Raw genomic sequence first — 27,128 nt, forward strand, 5'->3', positions numbered from 1 at the left:
AGGCCCTGGACGAGACTAGAATAGCAGGACCTGGGCGAGGACTAGACTAGGAAAACGGGACCTGGATGAGGAACTAGGAACTTGGAACCTGGACAAGGACTCCGAGCCAGAGACTGGGCAGGAACCCAGAACCTGGGTCTTGACTCGAGCACAGACTCTGGATCTAGGCGAGGACAAGACGTAGAAAGGCAACAGGACTGGACGTGGGGGCAGGACACAGGACTCCTGGGCTGGACGAGGACATGAAGCTCAGACTTGGACTTGGGAGACAGGAACGCAGAACACAGACCCTTAGCCTTGGGAGACAGGAACGTAGAACACAGAGCCTTAGTCTTGGGAGACAGGAACATAGAACACAGAGCTTTGGTCTTGGGAGACAGGAACGTAGAACACAGAGCCTTGGTCTTGGGAGAGAGGAACGCAAGGCTTACTGGTCTATAATTAACTGGACTATACCTACTACCTTTTTTGAACAAGGGGACACCATTCGTCTCCCTCCAATCCTCCGGTACCATTCCCGTGGATAACGAGGACATAAAGATTCTAGCCCAAGGCTCAGCAATCTCTTCCCTTGCCTCATGGAGCAGCCTGGGGAATATTCCATCAGACCCCGGGGACTTAACCGTTCCAACGTATTCTAACAACTCCAACACCTCTTCTCCCTTAATATCAACATGCTCCAGAACATCAACCTCATTCATATTATCCTCACCGTCATCAAGTACCCTCTCATTGGTGAATACCAAAAAGAAGTGTTCATTGAGGACCTCACTCACTTCCACTGCCTCCAGGTACATCTTCCCACCCTTATCTCTAATCGGTCCTATCTTCACTTCTGTCAACCTTTTGTTCTTCACGTAATTGAAGAATTCCTTGAGGTTTTCCTTTACCCTACTCGCCAAGGCCTTCTCATGCCCCCTTCTAGCTCTCCTCAGCCCCCTCTTAAGCTCCTTTCTTGCTACCCTATATTCCTCAATAGACTCATTTGATCCTTGCTTCCTAACCCTTATGTATGCTGCCTTCTTCCATCTGACTAGATTCTCCACCTCACTTGTCACCAATGGTTCCTTCACCCTACCATTCTTTATCTTCCCACTGGGACAAATTTATCCCTAACATCCTGCAAGAGATCCCTTAACATCAACCACATGTCCATAGTACATTTCCCTGCAAAAACATTATCCCAATTCACACCCGCAAGTTCTAGCCTTATAGCCTCATAATTTGCCCATCCCCAATTAAAAATGTTCCTGTCCTCTCTGATTCTATCCTTTTCCATGATAATGCTAAGGGAGTGATGATCACTGTCCCCCAGATGCTCACCCACTGACAAATCTGTGACCTGACCCGGTTCGTTAGCTAATACTAGATCTAGTATGCCATTCCCCCTAGTCTGCCTGTCAACATACTGTGACAGGAATCCATCCCGGATGCACTTGACAAACTCTGCCCTGTCTAAACCATTGGAACTTATCAGGTGCCAATTAATATTAGGGAAGTTAAAGTCACCCATGATTTTAAGGTTGCCCCTCATTCTCCTACACTCAAAAGTATAAGATCCGCACATGGCCAACATCTGCCTATAACTCAGGCTCTCTAGTCCAGACAACATTCTTGTAAATCTTTTAAGCACTCTTTCCAATGTGAGGTCATCCACTTTGGAAGGAAAGTAGATTTTAAAAAGTATCAGTTTGTTATTTAAATGGTGAAAAATTACAGCATGTTCTTATGCAGAAGCACTTTGGAGGGCTTGTGAATGAGTCACAGAATGTTGGATTGTAGGTACAACCAATTATCATGAAGGCAAATTGAATGTTGGCCTTCATTGCTAGAGGGATTGAATTTTGGAGCAGGGAGATTATGTTGCAACAGTATAGGTACTGGTGATGCTGCATGCAGTTCTGGTGCCTTAGAGAACTAGAAAGATATTCCGGCATTGGGGGCAGTGCAGAGGAGATTCACCAGGTTGATTCTGAAGCTAAGGGTGTTAGCCTAAGAGGAGAGATTGAGTAATCTATGACAATACTTGCTGGAATTCAGTAGAATGAGAATAGATCTGATAGAAACACATAAAGTTGTAAAAAGGAATAAGGACTGACAATGGAATTTGTTCATTATTGTCACATGTACCAAGATACAGTGATAAGCTGATAACCTTGTCTTGCATAACTCTTACCTAAAATTCAAAGTTCAAAGTAAATTTGTTGATTATGATGTTACCATATGTATTGTAGGAAAAGACTGTGGGACTTGAGAGGTTAATGGGTTGCTATAAGCTCCCACTGAGCAGGTGGTATTTGGTGGGGTAGTGGGCTGTTAATGTAGCAGAATGGATGGCGTCGGGCCAGGAAATGGAACAATGCAATCGGTCCCAGCTCGTCAACCGCAACGCGTCCTATATTGTCCTGTGGTAACTGTACCATGTAGGCATGTAGAGGCAAAACAGGATGTCCTTGTACCGTGTAGGCATGTAGGGGCATTGTACAGGACGTTATTATGTTATTGTTTTAAGAAGATATTAATTGCTCCCATTGTTCTAAGGGGATATAGAAAGGGGCCAGGGGCTGTGAGGTGAGAAGCAGGAGAGAGAGAGAGAAGAGAAGCAGAAGCAGAGGAGAGAGAGAAGACAAGAGGAAGACAGGGAGAGGACGATATGCAGTCCGTGGAGAAAGACAACAACTAGCAAGACCAGAAGGAACCCCAGGTGGGGACGAAACATCCCAGGTGAAGACCGCGTTCGCTGGCGTGGGTGCTTCATCACATCTGTTCCTGGCCCCGTATGAGTCGTGTGGGAGTGGGATTAACCACACGTTGATAAGTATTGCTTGTATCGGGAAAAGGGCAGTTGCATAGCGTACGCGTTGATAAGTATTGCCTGTATCGGGAAAGGGCAGTTGCACAGCGTGGGTAGTTAAGTTAAGCCGCTTTTCGCAATGAAGTGTCATTTATGCTAATATTTTACCTTGCCAATAAACAAGTGTAATACTGTGATCCGTGGTCTAGTCTCATTCTTGTCGCGGGTACATTTTCTCTGATACCACGGTCCTGCTTGGTCGGATAACTTTCCGTCCATAACAATTGGCGCTGCGAGCAGGGTATCAGGATGAATTTGTTCCGCCGCAAGAAGGAGGCCACTCCCGAACAGTTCCTTATTCCCGGCTGGACGGATAATTCGGCCGGGTTCGGGATGCTGGCAAATACATTGTCCCAGTTGGGCTCTCCTCTCAGTTGGGAGGATCGCCTGCTACCACGGGAAACCCCTATCGGGGAAAGTGTGGCACGGTTATTGCGAGAGCTGAATTTTCCGAAGCAAGAGGGGTCCCTGACGGATGCTTTTTGGCTGCTGGCCACAGCCCTGAGGCATCAATCAGGAGTGCTATCTGCAAAGAAGAAGGAATTGGGTGAATTAAGGGAGGAAGTTGAAGCCATGCAACAGAGGTGTGCTATGATGGGCGAAGTAGTGCGCACCAGTCAAAATCGGGCTTCTGAGCTGGAAGAAACGGGGGTCAAATTGGCATGTAGGGCCCTCCAATTGAAACACCAGTTGTATAAGCAAAAGGGATCTATGTCCCCGGATCCCGCCCGAGTAAGGGCAATGTTAGTAAAAGGGGATGACATTGATACCTGGGATGGTGATATCTGGTATGATGATGACGACCGATATCCGGACCAACCATCTTACCCACCGTTCCCGGGCCCTGGCTCGGGAGAGGATACCGCCCAAGCCCAAGCCCGGCCGGCAATGGTCACCACGTATACTTATCCTACCCCCCAGGATGAGGCGGAGGGAGACGATTTTGATTCTGACTATGCTCAGGCCGAGGGCGATGCGCGGGTAAGACCGGGAGAGGCCCTAAACGCGGGTCGGAGGCAGGTACAATATAAGGATTACACCATGAAGGAATTGTCCGGGATGGGCCAGAGGTTCCGGCAGAAACCATCGGAACCTTTGACGGCTTGGTTATTACGGATATGGGGAAGGGGGGCACCCCGTTGGAGCGCCTGTTTCCCCCTGATGGTAACCAGGCCGGCATTGACATGGAGGAAGACGAGGAAGAAAAAAATGGTGTCTGTTGTAGGACAACAGGTATGGGTCCGTTATCCTACAGGTGAACGCCTCCCGGGGGAGATCATTGCTGTGGCCCAGGGGAACACCGTTGGGTGGCTGTGGAAGGGCATGATCGGGTGGAATGTTTAAATACAGAACGCCTGACTAAACGCGAATGATTGTCTGTTTTCAGGATTTTGATGATGCTCTTATACGGCCTACCCCTGGTTACCCTATCTGTGGAACGGTTACTGCTATTTGGCTTACGCAGTCCCCTACCTGCACCATGTGACCAGACTGCGAGATCACCAGTCTGCCCGGGTCCGTAGGGGGCTGAGTGCTGCTGAACTCTTGGTTTGCAGATTTATTTGGTGATTGGGGACATACTATTGTACAATGGTTTGTGTTTGTTATTCTGTTCATAATTTTTGTGGCTTTATGTGTTTTTGTGATTAAGCAGGTTATTCAACGCTGTGTAACCCCTCGCCGCCGTTGACGAGTTGGTACCGAAGGGGTGGAGTGTATTGTAGGAAAAGACTGTGGGACTTGAGAGGTTAATGGGTTGCTATAAGCTCCCACTGAGCAGGTGGTATTTGGTGGGGTAGTGGGCTGTTAATGTAGCAGAATGGATGGCGTCGGGCCAGGAAATGGAACAATGCAATCGGTCCCAGCTCGTCAACCGCAACGCGTCCTATATTGTCCTGTGGTAACTGTACCATGTAGGCATGTAGAGGCAAAACAGGATGTCCTTGTACCGTGTAGGCATGTAGGGGCATTGTACAGGACGTTATTATGTTATTGTTTTAAGAAGATATTAATTGCTCCCATTGTTCTAAGGGGATATAGAAAGGGGCCAGGGGCTGTGAGGTGAGAAGCAGGAGAGAGAGAGAGAAGAGAAGCAGAAGCAGAGGAGAGAGAGAAGACAAGAGGAAGACAGGGAGAGGACGATATGCAGTCCGTGGAGAAAGACAACAACTAGCAAGACCAGAAGGAACCCCAGGTGGGGACGAAACATCCCAGGTGAAGACCGCGTTCGCTGGCGTGGGTGCTTCATCACATCTGTTCCTGGCCCCGTATGAGTCGTGTGGGAGTGGGATTAACCACACGTTGATAAGTATTGCTTGTATCGGGAAAAGGGCAGTTGCATAGCGTACGCGTTGATAAGTATTGCCTGTATCGGGAAAGGGCAGTTGCACAGCGTGGGTAGTTAAGTTAAGCCGCTTTTCGCAATGAAGTGTCATTTATGCTAATATTTTACCTTGCCAATAAACAAGTGTAATACTGTGATCCGTGGTCTAGTCTCATTCTTGTCGCGGGTACATTTTCTCTGATACCACGGTCCTGCTTGGTCGGATAACTTTCCGTCCATAACACCATATATGACCTTGAGATTCATTTTCTTGCAGGAATGTATGGGGAAAAAAAGAAATACAACATAATTTATACAACAACCATGTATAAACAGACAAAGGCTGACAATCAACCGATATGCAAAAGTAGACAAATTATGCAAATAAATAAAACTGAGAGTATGAATTGCAAACAGTGCATTGTGGTAGAACATTGTAAAACAATAAAATGCAAGATCAAAACAAGATAGATTGAGAGGGCAAGAGACCATTTTATTGTACAAGTGTGATGGATATCCGTTGTCCAGTGCTGGGGGGTGAGGGGCGGCTTTTACCAAGCTCAGCTTTCTAACATAGCAGCTGACACTTTTAAAGATCAAAGAGTAGCTTTTAAACTTCCAACCAATATTCTTTGTTCAGCTTCTTGGTTTAAACAGGAGCCAGTCTTCAGTTTTTAATGTAAATGCAAAACAATAATCAGTCTGAAGTTAAAAGGACAGCATTGGAAAACAAAAAGCACTGTCAATAGAACACAGACTGTTGGCCCATAGCACAAGACTGACTACTCAAGTGTGAGACAATGGGGCTGTGTTAATTGGCTTGTATCAAACCAGACAACACTGGCTTAGTTATTGAGTTCAATGAAGCTTGCATACCAGATTGATCCTGTTGCATAGCACATTAAACATTAACCTTTTAATAACTGGAAAGTTTGTGTACACAGAGGATCACCCTCACAACATTAATTGTGGGTGCTCCTGCTGTGTGAAAAGGTGTCTGAAAACTTATCACATGTTTATAAGTCACCTAAGTGACAGGAAGTCAGGCTTGTTAGGAATGGCCCAGGAATATCAAAAAGAATGACAGAAAGATGGGTGAACTAGAATACCTCTGCATTAAATTTCTGTGATGGATGACTCCTTCATTTGCAACGCACTGTTATGTCATTCTAGCTTCCTTGTGTGTTGGTAATCCTTTGTTCTTTAGAAGCACGTGTAATTTGGAAACCATTTTTAAAATAGAAATTCTTTGCATGTTTTAAATGTGTTTTAAGAATTTTGTCTAAATTTAAGTGTGTACCACTAAAAATAAATACTGTGTTTAAACTATTTTGTGAACTTGAAGAATCTCATCCTTGGTAGGGAGGGGGACCCACCACTCAAATATTGACAGCTAAACTCACCATGGAGGTTAACGAGGGAGGTGAACTAGCTTTTGAGGCAAAGGTGTTTGCCACATAGCCTCGTCTTAGTGAGGGTACCCATAGCTATCTAAATCGGCTAGGGCTTAAGATCTTCTTTTGAGTTTAGAACTTTGCAGTCACCAAATCCAATACCATCACACAAGAAGTCAGATAACAATGGGATTGACGCTGTCCTTGAGCTTCATGGTACATTGGGAGAGGGGAGAAGAAAGAACATTTATTTTTTGTTGAATCTGGGGCTATGTGGCTGCTTTACAGTGGCAATGAGAAAATAAGACTATAAAACCATAAGACATTGAAGCAGAAATAGACCATTTGGCCAATCGAGTCTGCTCTGCCATTCAATCATGGTTGATCCTTTTTCCCCTCCTTTCCCATGCCCTGATATTCTCCCCATAACCTTTGATGTTGTGTCCAATCAAAAACTTATTAATCTCTGCTTTAAATACACCCAACAACCTGGACTCCACAGCTGCCAATAGTAACAAATTTTACAAACTCACCACTCTCTGGCTGAAGAAATTTTTCTGCATCTCTTTTTTTAAGTGGATGCCCCTCTAACCTGAGACTGTGCCCTCTTGTCCTGGAATCCCCCATCTTGGGAAACATCCTTACCACACCTACTCTGTCTAAGCCTTTTAACATTCGAAAGGTTTCAATGAACAGGGGATACAGACCCAGAGCCGTCAAACATTCCTCATTCTCGGAATCACCCTTGTGATCCACCTTGGTTCCCTCTCCAATTCAAGCACATCTTTTCTTGGATGAGGAGCCCAAAACTGTTCACAATACTCGAGGTGAGGCCTCACCAGTGCCTTATAAAGCCTCAGCATCACATCCCTGCTCTTGTATTCAAGACCTCTTGAAATGAATGATAATATTGCATTTGCCTTCCTCATCACCAACTTAACCTGCAAGTTAACTTTTAGGGTCTTTTGCACAAGGACTCCCAAGTTCCTTTGCATTTCAGATTTTTGGATTTTCTCCCTGTTTAGAAAATAGTCTGTACATTTATTACTCCTGTCAAAGTGCATGACCATGCATTTTCTAACATTGTATTTCATTTGCCATTCAATTGCTCATTCTGTCTCTCCTTCTGCAGTCTACCTGTATTTGGCAACAAAGCCATCTATTCCATCATCTAAATCATTCATATACAGCATACAAAGGAGCAGTCCCAAAACCGTCCCCTACAGAATACCACTAGTCACTGGCAACCAACCAAACAACGATTCTTTTATTCCCACTCGCTGCCTCCTCCCAATCAGCGAATGCTCTAAACATGTTGGTAACTTTCCTGTAATACCATGGGTTCTTGGTAAGCATCCTCATGTGTGGCACCTTGTCAAAGGCCTCTGTAAGTCCAAGTATACAACATCCACTGCATCCACTTTATCTATCCTACTGGTAATCTTCTCAAAGAATTCCAACAGGTTTGTCAGGCAGGATTTTCCCTTAAGGAAAACATGCTGACTTTGTACTATCTTGACCTGTGTCACCAAGTACTCCATCACCTCATCCTTAACAATTAACTCCAACATCTTCCCAACCACTGAGGTTGGGCTAACTGGTCTATAATTTCCTTCCTGCTGCCTTCCTCCTTTCCTTTCTTAAATAATGGAGTGACATTTCCAATTTTCCAGTCCTTTGGCAGCATGTTAGAGTCCAATGATCTTTGAAAGATCATTGCTAATGCCACCACAATTTCTGGTCCGAGTGACTTAGGTACCCTGAGATCTTTAAGCTTTGTGAGTTCCTTTTCTCCTGTAATAGTAACTACATTCACTTCCACAGTGAAGACTGATGTAAAATACTCCTTTAGTTCATCTATCATCTTCTTGTCCCGTTATTATTTCTCCAGCCTCATTTTCTAGCAGTCCTATATCCACTTTCATCTCTCCTTTATTTTTTACACACTTGAAAAACCTTTTATTATCCACTTTAATATTGTTTGCTAGCTTGCTTTCACATTTCATTTTTCCTTCATAATGATTATTTGAGTTCCTCTCTGTTGGTTTTTAAAGCTTCCCAATCCTTCATCTTTCTGCTATTTGTTGCTTTGTTGTATGCCCTCTCTTTTGCTTTTACAATAGCTTTGACTTCCCTGTCAGCAACAGTTGTACCTTTTGACATCTAATTATTTCTTCATTTTTGTAATACATCTGTCCTGCACTTTTCTCATTTTTCCCAGAACCTCATGCCATTGCTGCTCTGCTGTCATCCCTGCCAGCAGCTCCTTCCAATTTACTTTGACCAACTCCTCTCTCATACCACTGTAATTTCCCTTACTCCACTGAAATACTGCTATGTCAGACTTTACTTTCTCCTTATCAAAGTTCAAGTTGATATCAATTATATTGTGATCACTGGCTCCTAAGGGCTCTTTTACCTTAAGCTCTCTAATCGCCCCCGTTCATTACATAACACCAAGACCAATATAGCTAACCTCCTTGTAGGCTCAACGGCAAACTGTTGTAAGAAGCCATCTCATAGGCATTTAGCAAACTCACTTTCTTAATATCCATTACCAACCTGATTTTCCCAATCGATTTGCATTTTAAAATCTCCTATGACTATCATACCATTGCCCTTTTAGCACACCCTTTTTATTTCCTGCTGTAATCTGTGGTTCACATCCCAACTATTGTTGGAAAACTGCCATCAGGGTGCTTTTACCCTTGCAGTTTCTTAACTCAACCCCCAAGGATACACACCTTCCGAGCCTATGTCCCATCTTTCTACTGATTTAATGCCATTCTTTACCAGCAGAGCCACGCTACCCCCTCTGCCTAACTTCCTATCCCTCTGATATAATGTGTAACCTTGGACATTCGGCTCCCAACTACAACCATCCTTCAGCCATGATTCAGTGATGGCCACAACATCATACCTGGCAATCTGTAATATTGCAAGAAGATCATGCATTTTATTTCTTATACTCTGTGCATTGAGATATAACACTTGTGAGTGCTGAATTTGCTACCCTTTTTGATTCTACATCCCTAATGCACTCATACTCACCCTGCTGGTTGCAATTATGTCCTATCATCTGCCTGCCCTTCCTGACAGTCTGACTGCATGCCATCTTTGCATTTTTACCATCCATCCTATCCTGAATCTCTTCATTCCGGTTCTCACGCCTCCACCGCCAAATTAGTTTAAACCCTCCCCAACAGCGCTAACAAACCTGACATGAGAATGTTGCCCCAACCCTCGGGTTCAGGTGCAAGTTGTCACTTTTGCGTAGGTCATACCTCCCCCAGAAGAGAAATATAGACAGTCAATAGAGGTGAGGCCTATTCCTGTGGCATGCTGAGCTGTGTCCACAATTCTCTGCAGTTATTTGCAGTCACATGCAGAGCATTTGCCAAACCAAGTTATTATACATCCACTTAGAATGCTTTATATAGTGTATCAATAAAAATTGGTAATAGTCAATGGGGATGTGCCAAATTTATTTATCCTTTTAAGAAGTGGAGGCATTAGTGAGCTTTCTCAGTCATGACATCAATGTGGTTAGACCAGGCCAAGCTATTGGTGATGTTTTATTTAGATACAGCATTGTATCAGCCCCTTCTGGTCCAATGAACCCAATTACCCCCACATGACCAATTCATTTAATAATCTGTATGCCTTTGGAATGTGGGAGGAAACCAGAGCACCTAGAGGCAACCTACGTAGTCACAGGTAGAACATATAAAATCCTTACAGACGGTGGCAGGAATTGAACACGGGTCTTTGGTGTTACTCTTACCCCTTTTTCAGTGGTCCCCAACCGCAGGTCCGCGAGGAAACAATATGATTTGGTGGTATAAAGCAATATAAGTCAGCGGCCCGGTAGCACATGCTTTGCAGCCTGGTTCCTCTCTGTGGCCTGGTGGTTGGGGACCACTGCCCTATGGTATGATGCTACCTCTAAACTTTCACTCCTGGAAACTTAAAGTTCTCAACCCTGTCAACCTTCAACCTCAACACTCTTGATAGATAAGACAGAGGCAGGATCATTGTTTCCACTGGTAAATGAGATGATCTAGGGGACATAGCCTCAAGATTTGAGGGAATAGACTTATGACAGATGAGGACAAACTGCTTTTCCCAGAGTAGTGGATCTGTGGAATTGTCTGACAAGGGAAGCTGTAGAGACTACCTCATTAAATATATTTAAGCCATAGATAATTTTTTGTATAGCAGGGTAATTAAGGGTTATGATGAAAAGGAAGGTATGTGGATTGAATCTCCTGCCAGATCAGCCATGAACTTATTGAAGGATGGAGCCAAATTGCCTACTCCTGTTCCTAGTCCTCGTGTTGTTAAGTTTTTAACCTGGTCCTTCCTGTATCAGAGTGACAAAACTGTACACTGTGCTCCAAATGCAGCCACAGCGACAACTTATGCAACTGCACCAATATGTCCCACTTCTGCACACAGAAGTGTGATTGATGATGAGTCAGCGGGAGACACTCATGGAGTGAGTACTGTTTCAGATCCGCTCCATAACCTTTACTTTTTTTAACCTTTGATCACCCTTATTCAACTTATTGTTACCTACACCAAAAGATTCTTGCTACTTTCTCGGGCTTATCGTTAAGATTTTATTGTGAATTCTTGAAGATATGCAAACAGAAATGGCTCTTAGATCCAAAGGACGAGAACTGGGGCGTAACCCGAACAGTAATGGAAAGAAGCAAGCTCAACCGCAACACACTGAGTTAACTTATGAACTGCTTATGGAGGTTTTGGATAGAAAATTTGAGGAACAACATCAAGTTTTTAAACAAGATATAAAGGCTTTTCAAGATTATATGGTTAAGACGGATTCAGTAATTAACCAGCAGCAAGCTCTTATCGCGTCTCTGCAAGAAGACGCTCAGAAACGAGATTTGACAATTGAAAAATTGCAATAGGATTTAATTTCGACCATTAAACTGGTGGAAACACTTAAAGCCAAGAGTGTCGATTTGGAGAATCGGTCCAGAAGACAGAACCTACGCATACTTGGTCTCCCAGACGGCATAGAAAAAGGCGATCCTTCGAAATATTTTGCTCAATTTTTAAAAGATGCGTTTCCGTCGGTTTTTCCAGAGAACCCCCCGTTACTTGACCGAGCACATAGAATTTGGAGTCGTTCATCGAGTGCTTCAGCTAAACCCCCGGTGGTAATTGTCCGGTTTCACTATGTACACGACAAAGAGCAACTTATTCGTGAAGCTCGGAGGGTTGGGATGATTAAATTTCAAAATTACTACTTCCGTTTGGTGGAAGATTTTAGTCCTGAAGTTATGAAAAAAAGGCTTCTTTTTAAACCTCTGATGTCTGAATGTTATGAGAAAAATCTAAAACCTGCGCTCTTATACCCGGCGAAGCTCAGAATCTCTCCATCGAATGCTCCACGCCAGGTTTTTCTTTCTACTTTTGAAGCGAAAAAGTATTTGGAGGAGAACTTCCCTACTGCTATAGACACTACTCTCCAATAAATGAGTGATTCTGATCGTGTAAGATGGTTTTCGATTCCTCAAACCAGGGTTAGTCTCTGGCTATTGGTGTAGGTTTATCCTATACTTCATATTTAAGTTAAAGTGTGCTTTTGTTATATTAATCGCTCTGTCTTATACACTTTACTATACACTATACTATATTTTTGACTATTATTTTTGTTCCCTTGAAGGTATATTTTTAACCTTTCGAAGGGATTTTTTTAAATTATCAAGATGGTGGTTTTTTGCAAAATATTCTTGGTTTTGTTTAAGATGGTGTTATTGTTTCTTTTTTCGTCTTCTTCCTATAATGCATCGCTTATCATAGTTTAAACACTTCTTGATTTGTTTGGGTTATAACCCGATTTATAAACTTTTAGTGATTATATTCTTTTTTTTTACAACTAAGCATATTAAGAAGCGTAGATTTTAGTATTGTGATCATAATTTTTAAAGTTGGGGTGGTTTTTTTCATATATCCTTTAAATACGGAGTGGTCTGCCGCTGATATGGGGGTAGAATTAGTCTCATTTTTTCCTTTTTCTAGCCATACCTTGGCTTTTTTTCTTTTTCTTGTGGGGGTGGGGGTTGGTCTGTTTTCCTTTTTTATTTTTCTTTTATCAGTTTGTTTTAGTTTTTTCACTCAGGCTGTTCTTGAACTACAAATATGTCTACGATGTTGTCACTTCCGGGTCCGCTCTTTATTTTTGTTCCTCTTCCGGGTGCATGAGTTTATAATTTGGTTAACCCTTTCTATACCAAAGGGATGACTTTAGAAGCCTGGCTCAAACCATTAACTTTGTGTCTTGGAATACTAATGGTTTAAACCATCCGATTAAACGAAAGAAGATTTTCAAAGTATTCCAAAGACTTAATGCTCATATCATTTTTGTACAAGAAACTCATGTGAGGAAGGAGGACAAATATCGCTTTTTTAGGTCTTGGCGGGGTCAACAGTATCATTCGAATTTGAATGCCAAAGTTAAGGGAGTTTCAATTTTTATTGACTCCTCTATTGCATTTGTTCAACATGATATCCTTTCGGATCCGAATGGTAGATTTTTGTTAATTACGGGTTTACTCTGTAATAAAAAGGTTGCTATGGTTAATGTTTATGCTCCAAATGTGGATTGTCTTGATTTTTTTAAGTCCTTATTTACTTCTTTACCTAATTTAAATGAATATAAGTTAATAATGGGTGGTGACTATAATTGTTGTCTAAATCATTTGATGGACAAATCTACATCTATTCAGACTCTACCCAATAAGTCGGCCACTTGTATTAACTCCTTTTTGACTGATAATGGAGTTTTTGATATTTGGAGATTTCGACATCCTAATGACAAAGAGTTTTCTTTTTTCTCACATGTTTATCATTCCTATTCGAGAATTGATTATTTTTTTATTGACTCTTGTTTTATTCCATCGGTAATTGGTTGTAATTATGATATTATAGCTATTTCAGACCATGCTCCATTAAAACTTTCTATTAATTTCACGGATACAGCTTGAAGTGCTAGACAATGGCGATTTGACTCTACCTTATTTCAAGAGCCGGACTTTATTAAATTTATGAAGGAGCAGATCGATTTCTTCTTTTCAACTAATTCCACGGAAGATATCTCTTGCGGAATACTTTGGGACACCTTTAAAGCGTATATACGTGGACAGATTATTTCTTACTCTGTTGGTCTGAGAAAACGCATTAAGAAGGAAACTCTTTTATTGGTTGATAAAATTAAAGAGATTGACAAGAAATATTCGACTACTCCTAGTAGGGAGCTTTACAAACAAAGGGTTAAACTTCAAATGGAACATAGTTTATTACTTACATCTCCGATTGAAAATCAATTAATGAAAACCAGATCTGATTTCTATATACATAGTGATAAATCGGGAAAACTGTTAGCTAGTCAGCTGAAGAATGTTTGGGTTAAACGTCAAATCACTAAGGTTCGTCAGCAGAATGGGGATTTGACAGTTAACCATGATGAGATAAATAAGTCTTTTCAAGACTTTTATACCTCCCTGTATCAATCTGAATTCCCTCAAGATCATAATACCATGTGTGATTTTCTTGGGAAATTGAATTTTCCAAAATTATATTCCGATGATCTTTCAGTATTAGATACTCCGTTCACGGATGCGGAAATTAAAGGGGTTATTTCCTCAATGAATTCTGGGAAAGCACCAGGTCCAGATGGGTATACAGCAGAATTTTTAAAATGTTTTTCTGCTACTCTCTCTCCCTGGCTATGCAAGGTTTTTGAAGAAGCAATTAGATTGGGGAATTTGCCACAATCTTTTTATAGAGCTTCCATTTCCTTAATACTGAAGAAAGATAAAGACCCTACTGACTGTGCAACTTATAGGCCAATATCTTTACTGAATGTGGATTCTAAGATCTTTTCCAAGTTACTGGCTTCCAGGCTGGAGAAGGTATTACCCCAAATTATTTCAGAAGATCAAACCGGTTTTATTAAAAATCGCTATTCTTTTTTCAATGTTAGGAGATTACTGAATATTGTTTATACTCCTTCACATAACACTTCAGAATGTGTTATTTCATTAGATGTGGAGAAAGCATTTGATAGAGTTGAATGGCCTTACTTATTTTATGTGCTGGAGAAGTTTAATTTCAGTCCAACCTTTATTTCTTGGATTAAACTGATTTATCAAACTCCAGTAGCCTCGGTGTTTACTAATAATCAAAGATCTCCATTTTTTCGTTTATTTCAGGGCACTAGACAAGGTTGTCCTCTTAGCCCATTACTATTTAACATTGCTTTAGAACCTTTGGCAATTGCCATCAGAGAATCACAGGATATTTTGGGTATTAATCGTGGAACAGATATTCATAAGGTATCTTTGTATGCAGATGATTTATTATTATTCATCTCTAACCCTGAGAAATCTATTCCAGCATTGTTGGCTCAATTTAGTGAGTTTTCTGGGTATAAGTTAAATCTTAATAAGAGTGAATTGTTTCCTTTGAATAGACAGGTCCCAAACTATGGTATTTTACCTTTTAAATTAGTTAATGACTCTTTTACTTACTTAGGGATTAAAATCACAAAAAACCATAAAGAATTATTTAGGTTTAATTTTCTACCCTTAATTGATCAGATTAAAGGCTTGTTTACTAAGTGGTCACCATTATCTTTATCTCTGATAGGTAGGATTAATGCTATTAAGATGGTTATTTTACCTAAATTTTTATATATTTTTCAAGCGGTACCAATTTTTATTCCGAAATCCTTTTTTACTAATGTTGATTCAAAAATTTCCTCATATATATGGCAGAATAAAAATCCCAGATTAGGTAAAACATACTTACAGAAGACAAAGAAGGAAGGTGGGTTGGCATTACCCAATTTCAGATTTTATTATTGGGCAGTTAATATTAGATATTTGTTATGTTGGTTGAAAGAATGGGATGGTCCTTTTGGCCCTCATTGGGTGAGTTTGGAAACTAAATCGGTACCAGGTTATGCTCTGGGTTCTATTTTAGGGACATCTCTCCCTTTTGCTCTTTCTAAATTACCGAAACGAATTGACAACCCGATAGTTAAATATACCTTACGTATATGGTTTCAATTTCGGAAATTTTTCGGGTTGACTCAATTCGTTTTAAATAGTCCTATTGTATCTAATTGTTTTTTCCACCCCTCAATTATAGATCAAGCTTTTTTGGCTTGGAAAACTAAGGGTTTATTAAGATTTTACGATTTATTTTCGGACAACTGTTATATGTCTTTTGAGCAATTATCTAATAAATATAATTTGCCTAGATTTCATTTTTTTAGATACTTACAGGTTAGGCATTTTTTAAGTATGGTACTTCCTACGTTTCCAAATTTTGTGTCTTCAGATATTTTGGAGAGTTTGTTTGAATTAAACCCTTCTCAAAAAGGGCTTATATCAAAACTTTATAATATAATTATGAAGATACGTTCAGTGCCCTTTGATAAGACCAAAAATGATTGGGAAAGAGAGCTCAATCATATTATTCCTATTGAGAATTGGGATAGAATTCTTCAATTAGTTAATACATCATCTATATGTGCCAAACATTCATTAATACAATTCAAGGTTGTACATAGGGCCCATATGTCCAAGGATAAATTAGCTCATTTTTATTCTTATATAAACCCTATTTGTGACAGATGTCAATTAGAAATCGTGTCTTTAACTCATATGTTTTGGTCATGTCCGCTTTTGAAAAAATATTGGAAAGATATTTTTGATATTATCTCTGCGGTACTGAACATCGATTTACAACCCCATCCTATTACCGCAATTTTTGGTTTACCGATGATGGACTCACTCCATTTATCTCCTTCCGCCTGTCGAATGATTGCTTTTCTCACTTTGATGGCTAGAAGATCTATTTTGTTGAATTGGAAGGAAATTAATCCTCCCACGGTATTTCATTGGCTTTCTCAAACTATGTTATGTCTAAATTTAGAAAAAATTAGAAGTGCTGTATTTGATACTTCTATTAAATTTGAAAAGATATGGAGACCATTTATTCAATATTTTCATATGATGTAATATGGCCCTGTGCCAAGCTTATTGGTTTTCTCAGCTTTAATCGTATTTATGTTGAGAGGATCGGAGTTGACGACATTGATGTTTATGTATTCTTGTGAGATACTATAAACAGCCTTTTTTTTCTTCTCTTTTTTTTAGTTTTTTCTTCTTTTTTTGCTTCTTTTTTTTCCTTAGACACTAGATTAGTAGGTTAGTCAACTTTGCATATATATTTTTTTCTTTTTTTATATTATATATTATGAAATATCTAGATTTACCTTGTTCATATATATACTATATGGTTCATGTTTCGGGAAAACTTACTTATATTGTATTCATTGCTTATGTATTCCTTCATGTGTAATGGGAATTTGTATGTTTGTAATCCTTTTATTAATATATTAATTGTATTTTGTTCATAATATTATTAATACTAATAAAAAGATTAAAAAATAAAGAAAGAAGTGTGATTGATGAATGCCAAAATACTCAATGCCTGCTTCTCCATGCTGTCTACTTGTGACATCTCTTCTGATGAGCTATGCACTTGCATTACTAAGGCCCACTGTACCATTACACTCTCTAGTGCTCTATTATTTATAGTGTAAGCCCAATGCTGGTTTGACTTTGCGAACTGCAACAGCTCACATTTATCTGTATTTGTCATGGTGTGCACTGGCAGATGACTAAACCAGATGCGGAGGAATGCCTGACTCCCATATTCAGACAGAAACTAAACTTTATTCATAGGAAGTCCAGCTGAACTTTTGTGGCATGACCAAGCGACACTGTGAGATGAATCATTCTCAAAACAGACACGAGGACCCCACGATGAGTGCTAATTACGAGTTTGCTTTAAATAATCACAGAATGCAGAATACCCATTGCTAGTCACAATAAACTTGACAAGATTATACTCTAAGCACAAGGGCTTAATGACTCAGGGGTAAAACAACAATTCACAAATATAGATGCAGTTTTGAAATCTATTTGCCCCTCCTCAGCCTATTTCCTTAACTGAACAAGTTCCTCTTGCAATCTATGATAATCATCTTCACTATCAACAACCCCCCTCCCCCACAGCTAGTTTTGTGTCATCGGCAAACTTACTGATCAAGTGTTATGCATTTGCATCTAAATAACCCCAACACAGAAACAATTGCCAGAGTCCAATCTGAGAAACAATGTTCAACCATCACACTCTGCTTCCTAACTCCAAGCCAGTTTTGAATATATCCTCGAGATCTCCCTGGATTCCATGGTACCAAACCTTCCAAACCAGCCTACCAAACAGGGTCTCACTAAAGTCCAAATAAACAGCATCCACTACCCTTTCCTTATCTAGCCTGTTCGGTCACTTCTTCAGAAAATCTAGAAAATTCATCACACAGAACTTCCCACACACAAGCCAAGCCAACTCTTCCTGATCAGACTCTTGTCTATTTAAAAGATGGTGGATCCTTCCCCAGCGCACCCTGTGGGAGGACTAATGACTGGAGCAGTTCAAATCAGTGTCTCAGCACCATTGTTCAAGGGCAGTCAAATACCAACATTAAATGTTATTCTTATCTGTGAATCCCCCATGTTCACATTAATACAAACCTTGTATCTTAAACTGCAATTACACTAGCATCACATTAATGCATGTTCCGTTGTTATTGTCAATAGCCATCAAGAGGCAGTCAGCATCATAAGCAGAATTAATTTTCCAAATTGGCCAGATATTGTGAATAAACTGATGTGAGCTGCAGCAAACAACTCTCCTCAATTTGAACATATTCCTCATCTGCTGCTGTGACTGTTGCAAAAAGCAAAAATGCTTGAGGCAAATGTTCTCATAATACATGCAAATGAATTCTGAGTGGGAAATACTCACACTCATAAATAAACAAATATATGGTCCAGTTAAAAGGCTTTTAGTGATAAAGCAGGTGTCTTTAATTATGACTGAGTTAAAAGAGTGCTTGTGACACGATACCAAATGCAATTGTTTTCACTGCCTTGCTTGCAGCAATACTGTAAATAAATTAAGTATAATTGAGATTTATTGTGATGAGCAATTTTGCATTTCATTTTGATTAATAGTGTCCATTTTCACAAGCTCATTTTTCAAATGGACAATGACATTGGATCTTATAGTGCAACCTGGTTTTACAGACAGATTCGTTAGGAAACTTGATAAGGCCAGGAGTGGACATAAATCCAATTTTAAACAAGATGGATCAGATTAAAGATCTGTTTGATTTGTGTGAATTGGATAAAAAAAGATTCACGATTTAATATTGAAGTTTATTTGTCATATGTACATTGAAACATCAAATGATGGCATTAACAACCAAGACACCTGATTCGATCCTCCTCTGCTTTCACCATGTGACAATGATGAATTTAATCCACTTAATCCCCTGGACCCCATGTGATCTAACCTTCCAGACTAGCCAGCCATGTGGAACCTTGTCAAAGGCCTTGCTAAAGTCCATATAGACAACATCTACTGCCCAAATATCATGTACCCTCTTGGTTACTTTCATGTAGTACACCAATATACTTGTTAGATATGACTTACCACAAACAGATCCAGTACCTCAGAGTCACTTTCCCAATTTACTCTCCACCAATGTCAGCCTCGCTGGTCTTTGGTTTCCTGGGTTGTTTTTCCATCCTTTGTAAACAATGGTACTACATTATCTGCTCTACAGTCTTCCAGAATCTCCCATGTAGCCAGAGATGAAGCAGAAATTTCCGTAAGCACCTCCACGATTTCTTCTCTAGCTTCCTACAAAGTCAAAGAAAGCACAGATCAGGCTCTGAGGGTTTATCCTTCTTAATGCACTGTCAGGCTTCCTGTACAACCTCCCTGTTAATTCATGTCCAAGATCATTTTCATGACCTCTCCTTATCCTCCTAACTTCTCTCTGCAGTGCCTCCTACACTTCTAATAGTCACCACGAGATTCACTAGTTCACAATTGTTTATGCACAGTGAATGCTTCCTTCTTTTTCTTCACTTCAGTCTCAAAACCTCACATTAACCAGGATCCCTGGAAACTGCCGGCCTTCCCCTTCACTTCAGTCTCAATACCCCACATTAACCAGGATCCCTGGAAACTGCCGGCCTTCCCCTTCACTTCAGTCTCAATACCCCACATTAACCAGGATCCCTGGAAACTGCCAGCCTTCCCCTTCACTTCAGTCTCAATACCCCACATTAACCAGGATCCCTGGAAACTGCCGGCCTTCCCCTTCACTTCAGTCTCAATACCCCACATTAACCAGGATCCCTGGAAACTGCCGGCCTTCCCCTTCACTTCAGTCTCAATACCCCACATTAACCAGGATCCCTGGAAACTGCCGGCCTTCCCCTTCACTTCAGTCTCAATACCCCACATTAACCAGGATCCCTGGAAACTGCCGGCCTTCCCCTTCACTTCAGTCTCAATACCCCACATTAACCAGGATCCCTGGAAACTGCCGGCCTTCCCCTTCACTTCAGTCTCAATACCCCACATTAACCAGGATCCCTGGAAACTGCCGGCCTTCCCCTTCACTTCAGTCTCAATACCCCACATTAACCAGGATCCCTGGAAACTGCCAGCCTTCCCCTTCACTTCAGTCTCAATACCCCACATTAACCAGGATCCCTGGAAACTGCCGGCCTTCCCCTTCACTTCAGTCTCAATACCCCACATTAACCAGGATCCCTGGAAACTGCCGGCCTTCCCCTTCACTTCAGTCTCAATACCCCACATTAACCAGGATCCCTGGAAACTGCCGGCCTTCCCCTTCACTTCAGTCTCAATACCCCACATTAACCAGGATCCCTGGAAACTGCCGGCCTTCCCCTTCACTTCAGTCTCAATACCCCACATTAACCAGGATCCCTGGAAACTGCCGGCCTTCCCCTTCACTTCAGTCTCAATACCCCACATTAACCAGGATCCCTGGAAACTGCCGGCCTTCCCCTTCACTTCAGTCTCAATACCCCACATTAACCAGGATCCCTGGAAACTGCCGGCCTTCCCCTTCACTTCAGTCTCAATACCCCACATTAACCAGGATCCCTGGAAACTGCCGGCCTTCCCCTTCACTTCAGTCTCAATACCCCACATTAACCAGGATCCCTGGAAACTGCCGGCCTTCCCCTTCACTTCAGTCTCAATACCCCACATTAACCAGGATCCCTGGAAACTGCCGGCCTTCCCCTTCACTTCAGTCTCAATACCCCACATTAACCAGGATCCCTGGAAACTGCCGGCCTTCCCCTTCACTTCAGTCTCAATACCCCACATTAACCAGGATCCCTGGAAACTGCCGGCCTTCCCCTTCACTTCAGTCTCAATACCCCACATTAACCAGGATCCCTGGAAACTGCCGGCCTTCCCCTTCACTTCAGTCTCAATACCCCACATTAACCAGGATCCCTGGAAACTGCCGGCCTTCCCCTTCACTTCAGTCTCAATACCCCACATTAACCAGGATCCCTGGAAACTGCCGGCCTTCCCCTTCACTTCAGTCTCAATACCCCACATTAACCAGGATCCCTGGAAACTGCCGGCCTTCCCCTTCACTTCAGTCTCAATACCCCACATTAACCAGGATCCCTGGAAACTGCCAGCCTTCCCCTTCACTTCAGTCTCAATACCCCACATTAACCAGGATCCCTGGAAACTGCCAGCCTTCCCCTTCACTTCAGTCTCAATACCCCACATTAACCAGGATCCCTGGAAACTGCCGGCCTTCCCCTTCACTTCAGTCTCAATACCCCACATTAACCAGGATCCCTGGAAACTGCCGGCCTTCCCCTTCACTTCAGTCTCAATACCCCACATTAACCAGGATCCCTGGAAACTGCCGGCCTTCCCCTTCACTTCAGTCTCAATACCCCACATTAACCAGGATCCCTGGAAACTGCCGGCCTTCCCCTTCACTTCAGTCTCAATACCCCACATTAACCAGGATCCCTGGAAACTGCCGGCCTTCCCCTTCACTTCAGTCTCAATACCCCACATTAACCAGGATCCCTGGAAACTGCCGGCCTTCCCCTTCACTTCAGTCTCAATACCCCACATTAACCAGGATCCCTGGAAACTGCCGGCCTTCCCCTTCACTTCAGTCTCAATACCCCACATTAACCAGGATCCCTGGAAACTGCCGGCCTTCCCCTTCACTTCAGTCTCAATACCCCACATTAACCAGGATCCCTGGAAACTGCCGGCCTTCCCCTTCACTTCAGTCTCAATACCCCACATTAACCAGGATCCCTGAAAACTGCCGGCCTTCCCCTTCACTTCAGTCTCAATACCCCACATTAACCAGGATCCCTGGAAACTGCCGGCCTTCCCCTTCACTTCAGTCTCAATACCCCACATTAACCAGGATCCCTGGAAACTGCCGGCCTTCCCCTTCACTTCAGTCTCAATACCCCACATTAACCAGGATCCCTGGAAACTGCCGGCCTTCCCCTTCACTTCAGTCTCAATACCCCACATTAACCAGGATCCCTGGAAACTGCCAGCCTTCCCCTTCACTTCAGTCTCAATACCTCACATTAACCAGGATCCCAGGAAACTGCCAACCTTCCCCTTCACTTCAGTCTCAATACCCCACATTAACCAGGATCCCTGGAAACTGCCGGCCTTCCCCTTCACTTTCTGCCACCTGTTCTGCATCATTTGCCAGAAATACATCCAGCGTTGCACCATCCCTAGTAGAACCCTCTATGTGTGATCAAAGAAGTTTTCTTAGGCATATTTTACAAATTCCACTCTGCCCAAGCCTTTTATACTATGGTTGGGCCAGACAATATTAGGGAAGTTGACATTTCTCATAAATGCTAACCTATTATGTTTACAACTATCTACAATCTCTCTACATACAAGCCTCTCAATTCCAGCTGACAAATGTGGGGAGGGCATTAGAGTTATTACACCTTTTAATTTCTAAATTCAAACTGTATTGCCTCACTGGATAACACCAAAAGAATATCCTCTCTAAGGACAATTATTAAGTCCTCTTTATCAGCAGAGCAACTTCCTGCACCTCAAACATGTCCATGGTATCTATATCTCAAAACCTTGAGCTGCTGCTCCTGCCGTATTCTCAGCTATTTTCTGTTATTGCAATAATATCCCTGTCTCCAAAGCCAATCCTTGCCGAGTTCAGCTGCCTTATCTATCAACCATCAATGAATGCAACCTGAACGAACAGTCTTTCCCATTCCCTTCACTGCACTCCCATCTATCTCAATGACTAACTTTTCTCTCACTGGTTAGAGTGTTATCCCTTGATTTCTCATCAGCCACTCTTGCTCAGTGCCCACATAATACCACTGTAGCTTAAACTCTCCCAAGTAGCATAAATGGCTCACTTAGCAAGAATATTGTCCCTTCCAGTTCAGGTAAAACCCATCTCTCTTGTGTAGTGAGACTCTGAGAATGGTTTCAAAGGTACATTTAATGCCAGAGAAATGTGTATTAATATACATCCTGAAATGCTTCTTCTCAGCAACCATCCACAAAAGCAGAGGAGTGCCCCTAAAGAATGAGTGACAGTTAAATGTTAGAACCCCAAAGACCCCCCAGCTCCCCTCCCTCCTGAACATAAGCAGCAGCAAGCAATGATCCCCCTCCCCCCACAAGCAAAAAAAGGAATTGGAACCCCCCACTGAGCACTCAAGCATGAGTGAGGCAACAGCAAAGACACAGACTCGCAGTTACCCCAAAGACTACTTGTTCACCCGGCATTCGACATACCACAGGCTCTCTCTCTCCCTAATAAGAGAGAAAGAGGTGCCTCCATTTCACAGCAAGAGGGAGACATCTCAAACAACTTGCTGGTTTACGACATTAAAAGTCCATTGTGTCGCCTTTACCAACCTCTGTGCCCAAAGATCTCAGGTCTCTGGCCACACAGCCTTTGATGTTTCAACTGGGCAGGCAGATGGAATGGCAAAATTGTTGGCAGTCTGACGAGTTGCAGTGTAACAGGGGGACAAAATCAAAAATGGTGATGTATACAGCTCTAGTGATGCTATATTTGATGCACCCAGTGTATTGAATAAGGCCTATAATCTTGTAGCACAATTAGCAACTGGCAAGTATGACATTGTGGGCATTGCTGAATCATTGCTGAAAGAAAATTATAGTTGAGAGATTAACAGCCAAAGATACACCTTGTATTGAAAGGACAGGCTGGCAGGCAGAGGGGGTGGTGAGGCTCTGTTGGTTAAAAAAGAAATCAAATCCTTAGAAGGAGGTCACACATGATCAGAAGATGTAAAATCATTGTGGGTAGAGTTAATAAACTGTAAGATAAAAAGACCTTAGTGGATGTTATATACAGGCCTTCAAACAGAAGCCACAATGTAGGCTACAAATTATAATAGGATATAGAAAAGGCATTTCAAATTGACAATGTTATGATCGTGATGCAGGATTTCAAAATGCAGGTAGATTGAGAAAATCAGGGTGCAGATTTTAGCTCCCAAGACAGAGAATTTGCAGAGTAACTATGAGGTAGATGTCTTTTCAAGCAGCTTGAGGTCGAGCCCACTGGGAAATCAGCTATTCTGGATTTGGTGTTATGTAATGAACCAGAATTGATTAAGGAGCTTGAGGTAAAGGAACTGTTGGGAGACAGTGATCATACTATGACAAAATTTACCCTACAATTTGAGAAGGAGAAGTTAAAGTCAAATGTATCAGTATTACAGTGGAGGAAAGGAAATTATAGAGGCATTACCAAATTTGAATAGAAGGGGAAACTAGCAGGTATGACGACAGAACAGCAATGGCTGGAGTTTGAAGGGGCAATTTGGAAGGCTGAAGATGTAAACATCCGGAAGAAGTAGTATTCTAAAGGCAGGGTGACACAATCGTGGCTGACAAGGGGAGTTAAAACCAAATCAAAAGCAAAAGAGAGGGTATATAATAGAGCAAAAAATAGTGTGGTTAGAAGATTGGGAAGCTTTTAAAAACCAAGAGAAAGCAATTAAAAAAGTCATAAGGAGGTAAAAGATGAGATATGAAGTTGAGATAGCCAATAATATCAAAGAGGATACCAAGAGTATTTTTCAGATATATAAAAAGTAAAGGGCAAGAGTAGATGTCAGACTGCTGGAAAATAATGCTGGAGAGGTAGTAATGGGGGGACAAGGGAATGACAGATAAACTGAATAAGTATTGTGGAAGGCAGTAGCAGTATGCTGGAAGTTCATAAGTGTCAGGGGGCAGAAGTGAATGCAGTTATTATTACTAGGGAGCTGAAAAATTTGAAGGTAGTTAAGTCACCTAGCCTAGATGGACACACAACAGGGTTCTGAAAGAGGTAGCTGAAGAGGTTGTGGAGGCATTAATGAATCTTCAGGAGTATTTAATAGTGGCATGATACCGGAGGAATGGAAAATTGAAAATCTTACTTCACTCTTTATGAAGGAAACAGTAGAAAGGAAGTTATATGCCAGTTAGATTGACCCCAGTGGTTTGGAAGATGTTGGCATCTATTGCTAAGGATGAGATCTCAAGGTACTTGGAGGTACATGATAAAATAGGCCAAAGTCAATATGGTTTCCTTCAGGGAAAACTTAAAATTGTTGCCTTCAAATCTGTTGATCTCTTTGAGAAATAACAATCAGGAGAGACAAAGGTGAATCATTGGATGTTGTGTACTTTGATTTTCAGAATGCCTTTGACACAATGCCTTACAAAAGGATGTTTAACAAGATAGGAGCACATGGTATTACAGGAAAGATGCAAGCGTGAATGGTGCATTGGCTGATTGGCAGGAGACAACCTTTTCTGATTGGCTGTCGGTATCTAGTGGTGTTTCCCGCCACAGGGGTGGGTTTTGGGACTGCTTCTTTTTATGTTTATGTCATTGATTTGGACAACAGAATTGATGGTTTTGTGGAGAATACAAAGATAGGTGGAGAAGCAGGTAGTGTTAAGGAAGTTGGAAGGCTGCAGAAGGACTTAGACGGATTAGGAGAATTGGCAAAGAAGTGGCAGATGGAATACTATGTTAGGAAGTATATCGTCATACACTTGGGTAGAAGGAATAAAAGCACAGACTATTTCTAATGGGGAGTAACGTTAAAAATCTGAGATGAAAAGGAACAGGGGAGTCCTGGTGCAGGATTTTATAAATGTTAATTTGCAGGCTGAGTTGGTGGTGAGGAATGCAAATGAAATGTTAGCATTCATTTCAAGAGGACTAGAATATAAAAACAATGGTTTCCTGCTGAAGCTTTATAAGGCACCGACGAGGCTTCACTGGGAATATTGTGAACAGTTTAGGGCCCCTTGTAGAGAAAGGATGTACCAACTTTAGAGAGGATTCAAAGGAGGGTCATGAAAATGATTCTGAGATTGAAAAGCTTATCATATGAGGAGCGTCTGATGCCTCTGGGTCTGTACTCACTGAAATTTAGGAGAATGAGTGGTAATGTCATTGAAACCTATTGAATACTGAAAGGCATAAATAGTGTGGATGTGGAGAGGATGTTTCCTATAAAGGGGAAGTCTAGGATCAGAGTGCACAACTTAAAATAGAGGGATGTACATTTAGAACAGAGAGATGGAGGAATTTATTTAGCTGGAGGGTGATAAATCTGTGGAATTCATTGCCACAGGCAGCTGTGGAGCCCAGGTAATTGAGTGGAATTAAGGCAGAAGTTGATAGATTCTTGATAAGTCAGAGTGTGAAAGGTAATAGGGAGAAGGCAAGAGAATAGGGTTGAGAGGGAAATTGATCAGCCATGGTAGAGCAGACTCAGTGGGCTGAATGACCTACTTCTGTCTAATGTCTTATGTTCAATAGCCTTATGTTGAAGGCAACCCTGGCTCAGTCGATAATAAATACAGAGATGGCTGGAGCTCAAAGCATTAGACACACTGGGACAGGAAACTGTGGCATTGGGTCAGGGATCCGATGAAGCGTTCAGGCACGTGAATTCGGGGCTCTGATGAAAGGGTTGGCTGGCGCAGAGTTGCTGAATCAAGATGGAGATTTGGTTGAGAGTGACAGATGGTCAATGGCTTCAGGACCATGCGCTCCTGTCAATGGACAACTTCTTTTACGCAAGCATGCTTCACCTGGTCAATTGTTAGTTTATTCATCCTGTCAGGAAATGTAGACAGGCTTTACGCAAAAACAGAGCTGTGGAGATGATACTTTACCAATAAAATGCAATGTAACAAGCTACCAGGTGCCACAAAACAAAAGAAAACAAGGCAACAAAGTAACTGAAGGCTCAGAGCAACTGGTTCAGGCTGGATGGTTTAATGAGTGAACAAAGGACTGTGGCTAAGAGCTGGGTTTAAATAGGCTGCAGGTGATGAGTAGGTACTGAGTGGCAGGTAACTCCTATTCGCTTTGTTGAGACTGGGAGGTGCCTGCATGTGCAGGCCTGACATAGTTAATGTCTACAGCCACAAAAACTCAACCCCGCCTGCTGATTGCCAAACTTCACCAGCTTGGTATCAGCTCATCCCTCTGCAATTGGACCTCGGTCTTTCTGAGTAA

At 41.9% G+C, this 27,128-nt stretch overlaps 1 protein-coding gene across 1 annotated transcript; it reads left to right on the forward strand.

Moving 5' to 3' along the window:
- The first annotated feature begins 2,231 nt into the window (after positions 1-2,231).
- Positions 2,232-4,391, forward strand: LOC140719784 (uncharacterized). Its single transcript, XM_073034655.1, has 2 exons — positions 2,232-4,087; positions 4,242-4,391. Exons 1-2 carry the CDS (start codon positions 3,104-3,106, stop codon positions 4,338-4,340), a joined length of 1,083 nt encoding a protein of 360 aa, XP_072890756.1. The 5' UTR covers positions 2,232-3,103; the 3' UTR covers positions 4,341-4,391.
- The last annotated feature ends 22,737 nt before the right edge of the window (positions 4,392-27,128 follow it).

This window comes from Hemitrygon akajei, chromosome 32 (assembly GCF_048418815.1).
Source record: "Hemitrygon akajei chromosome 32, sHemAka1.3, whole genome shotgun sequence".
Taxonomy (NCBI): domain Eukaryota; kingdom Metazoa; phylum Chordata; class Chondrichthyes; order Myliobatiformes; family Dasyatidae; genus Hemitrygon; species Hemitrygon akajei.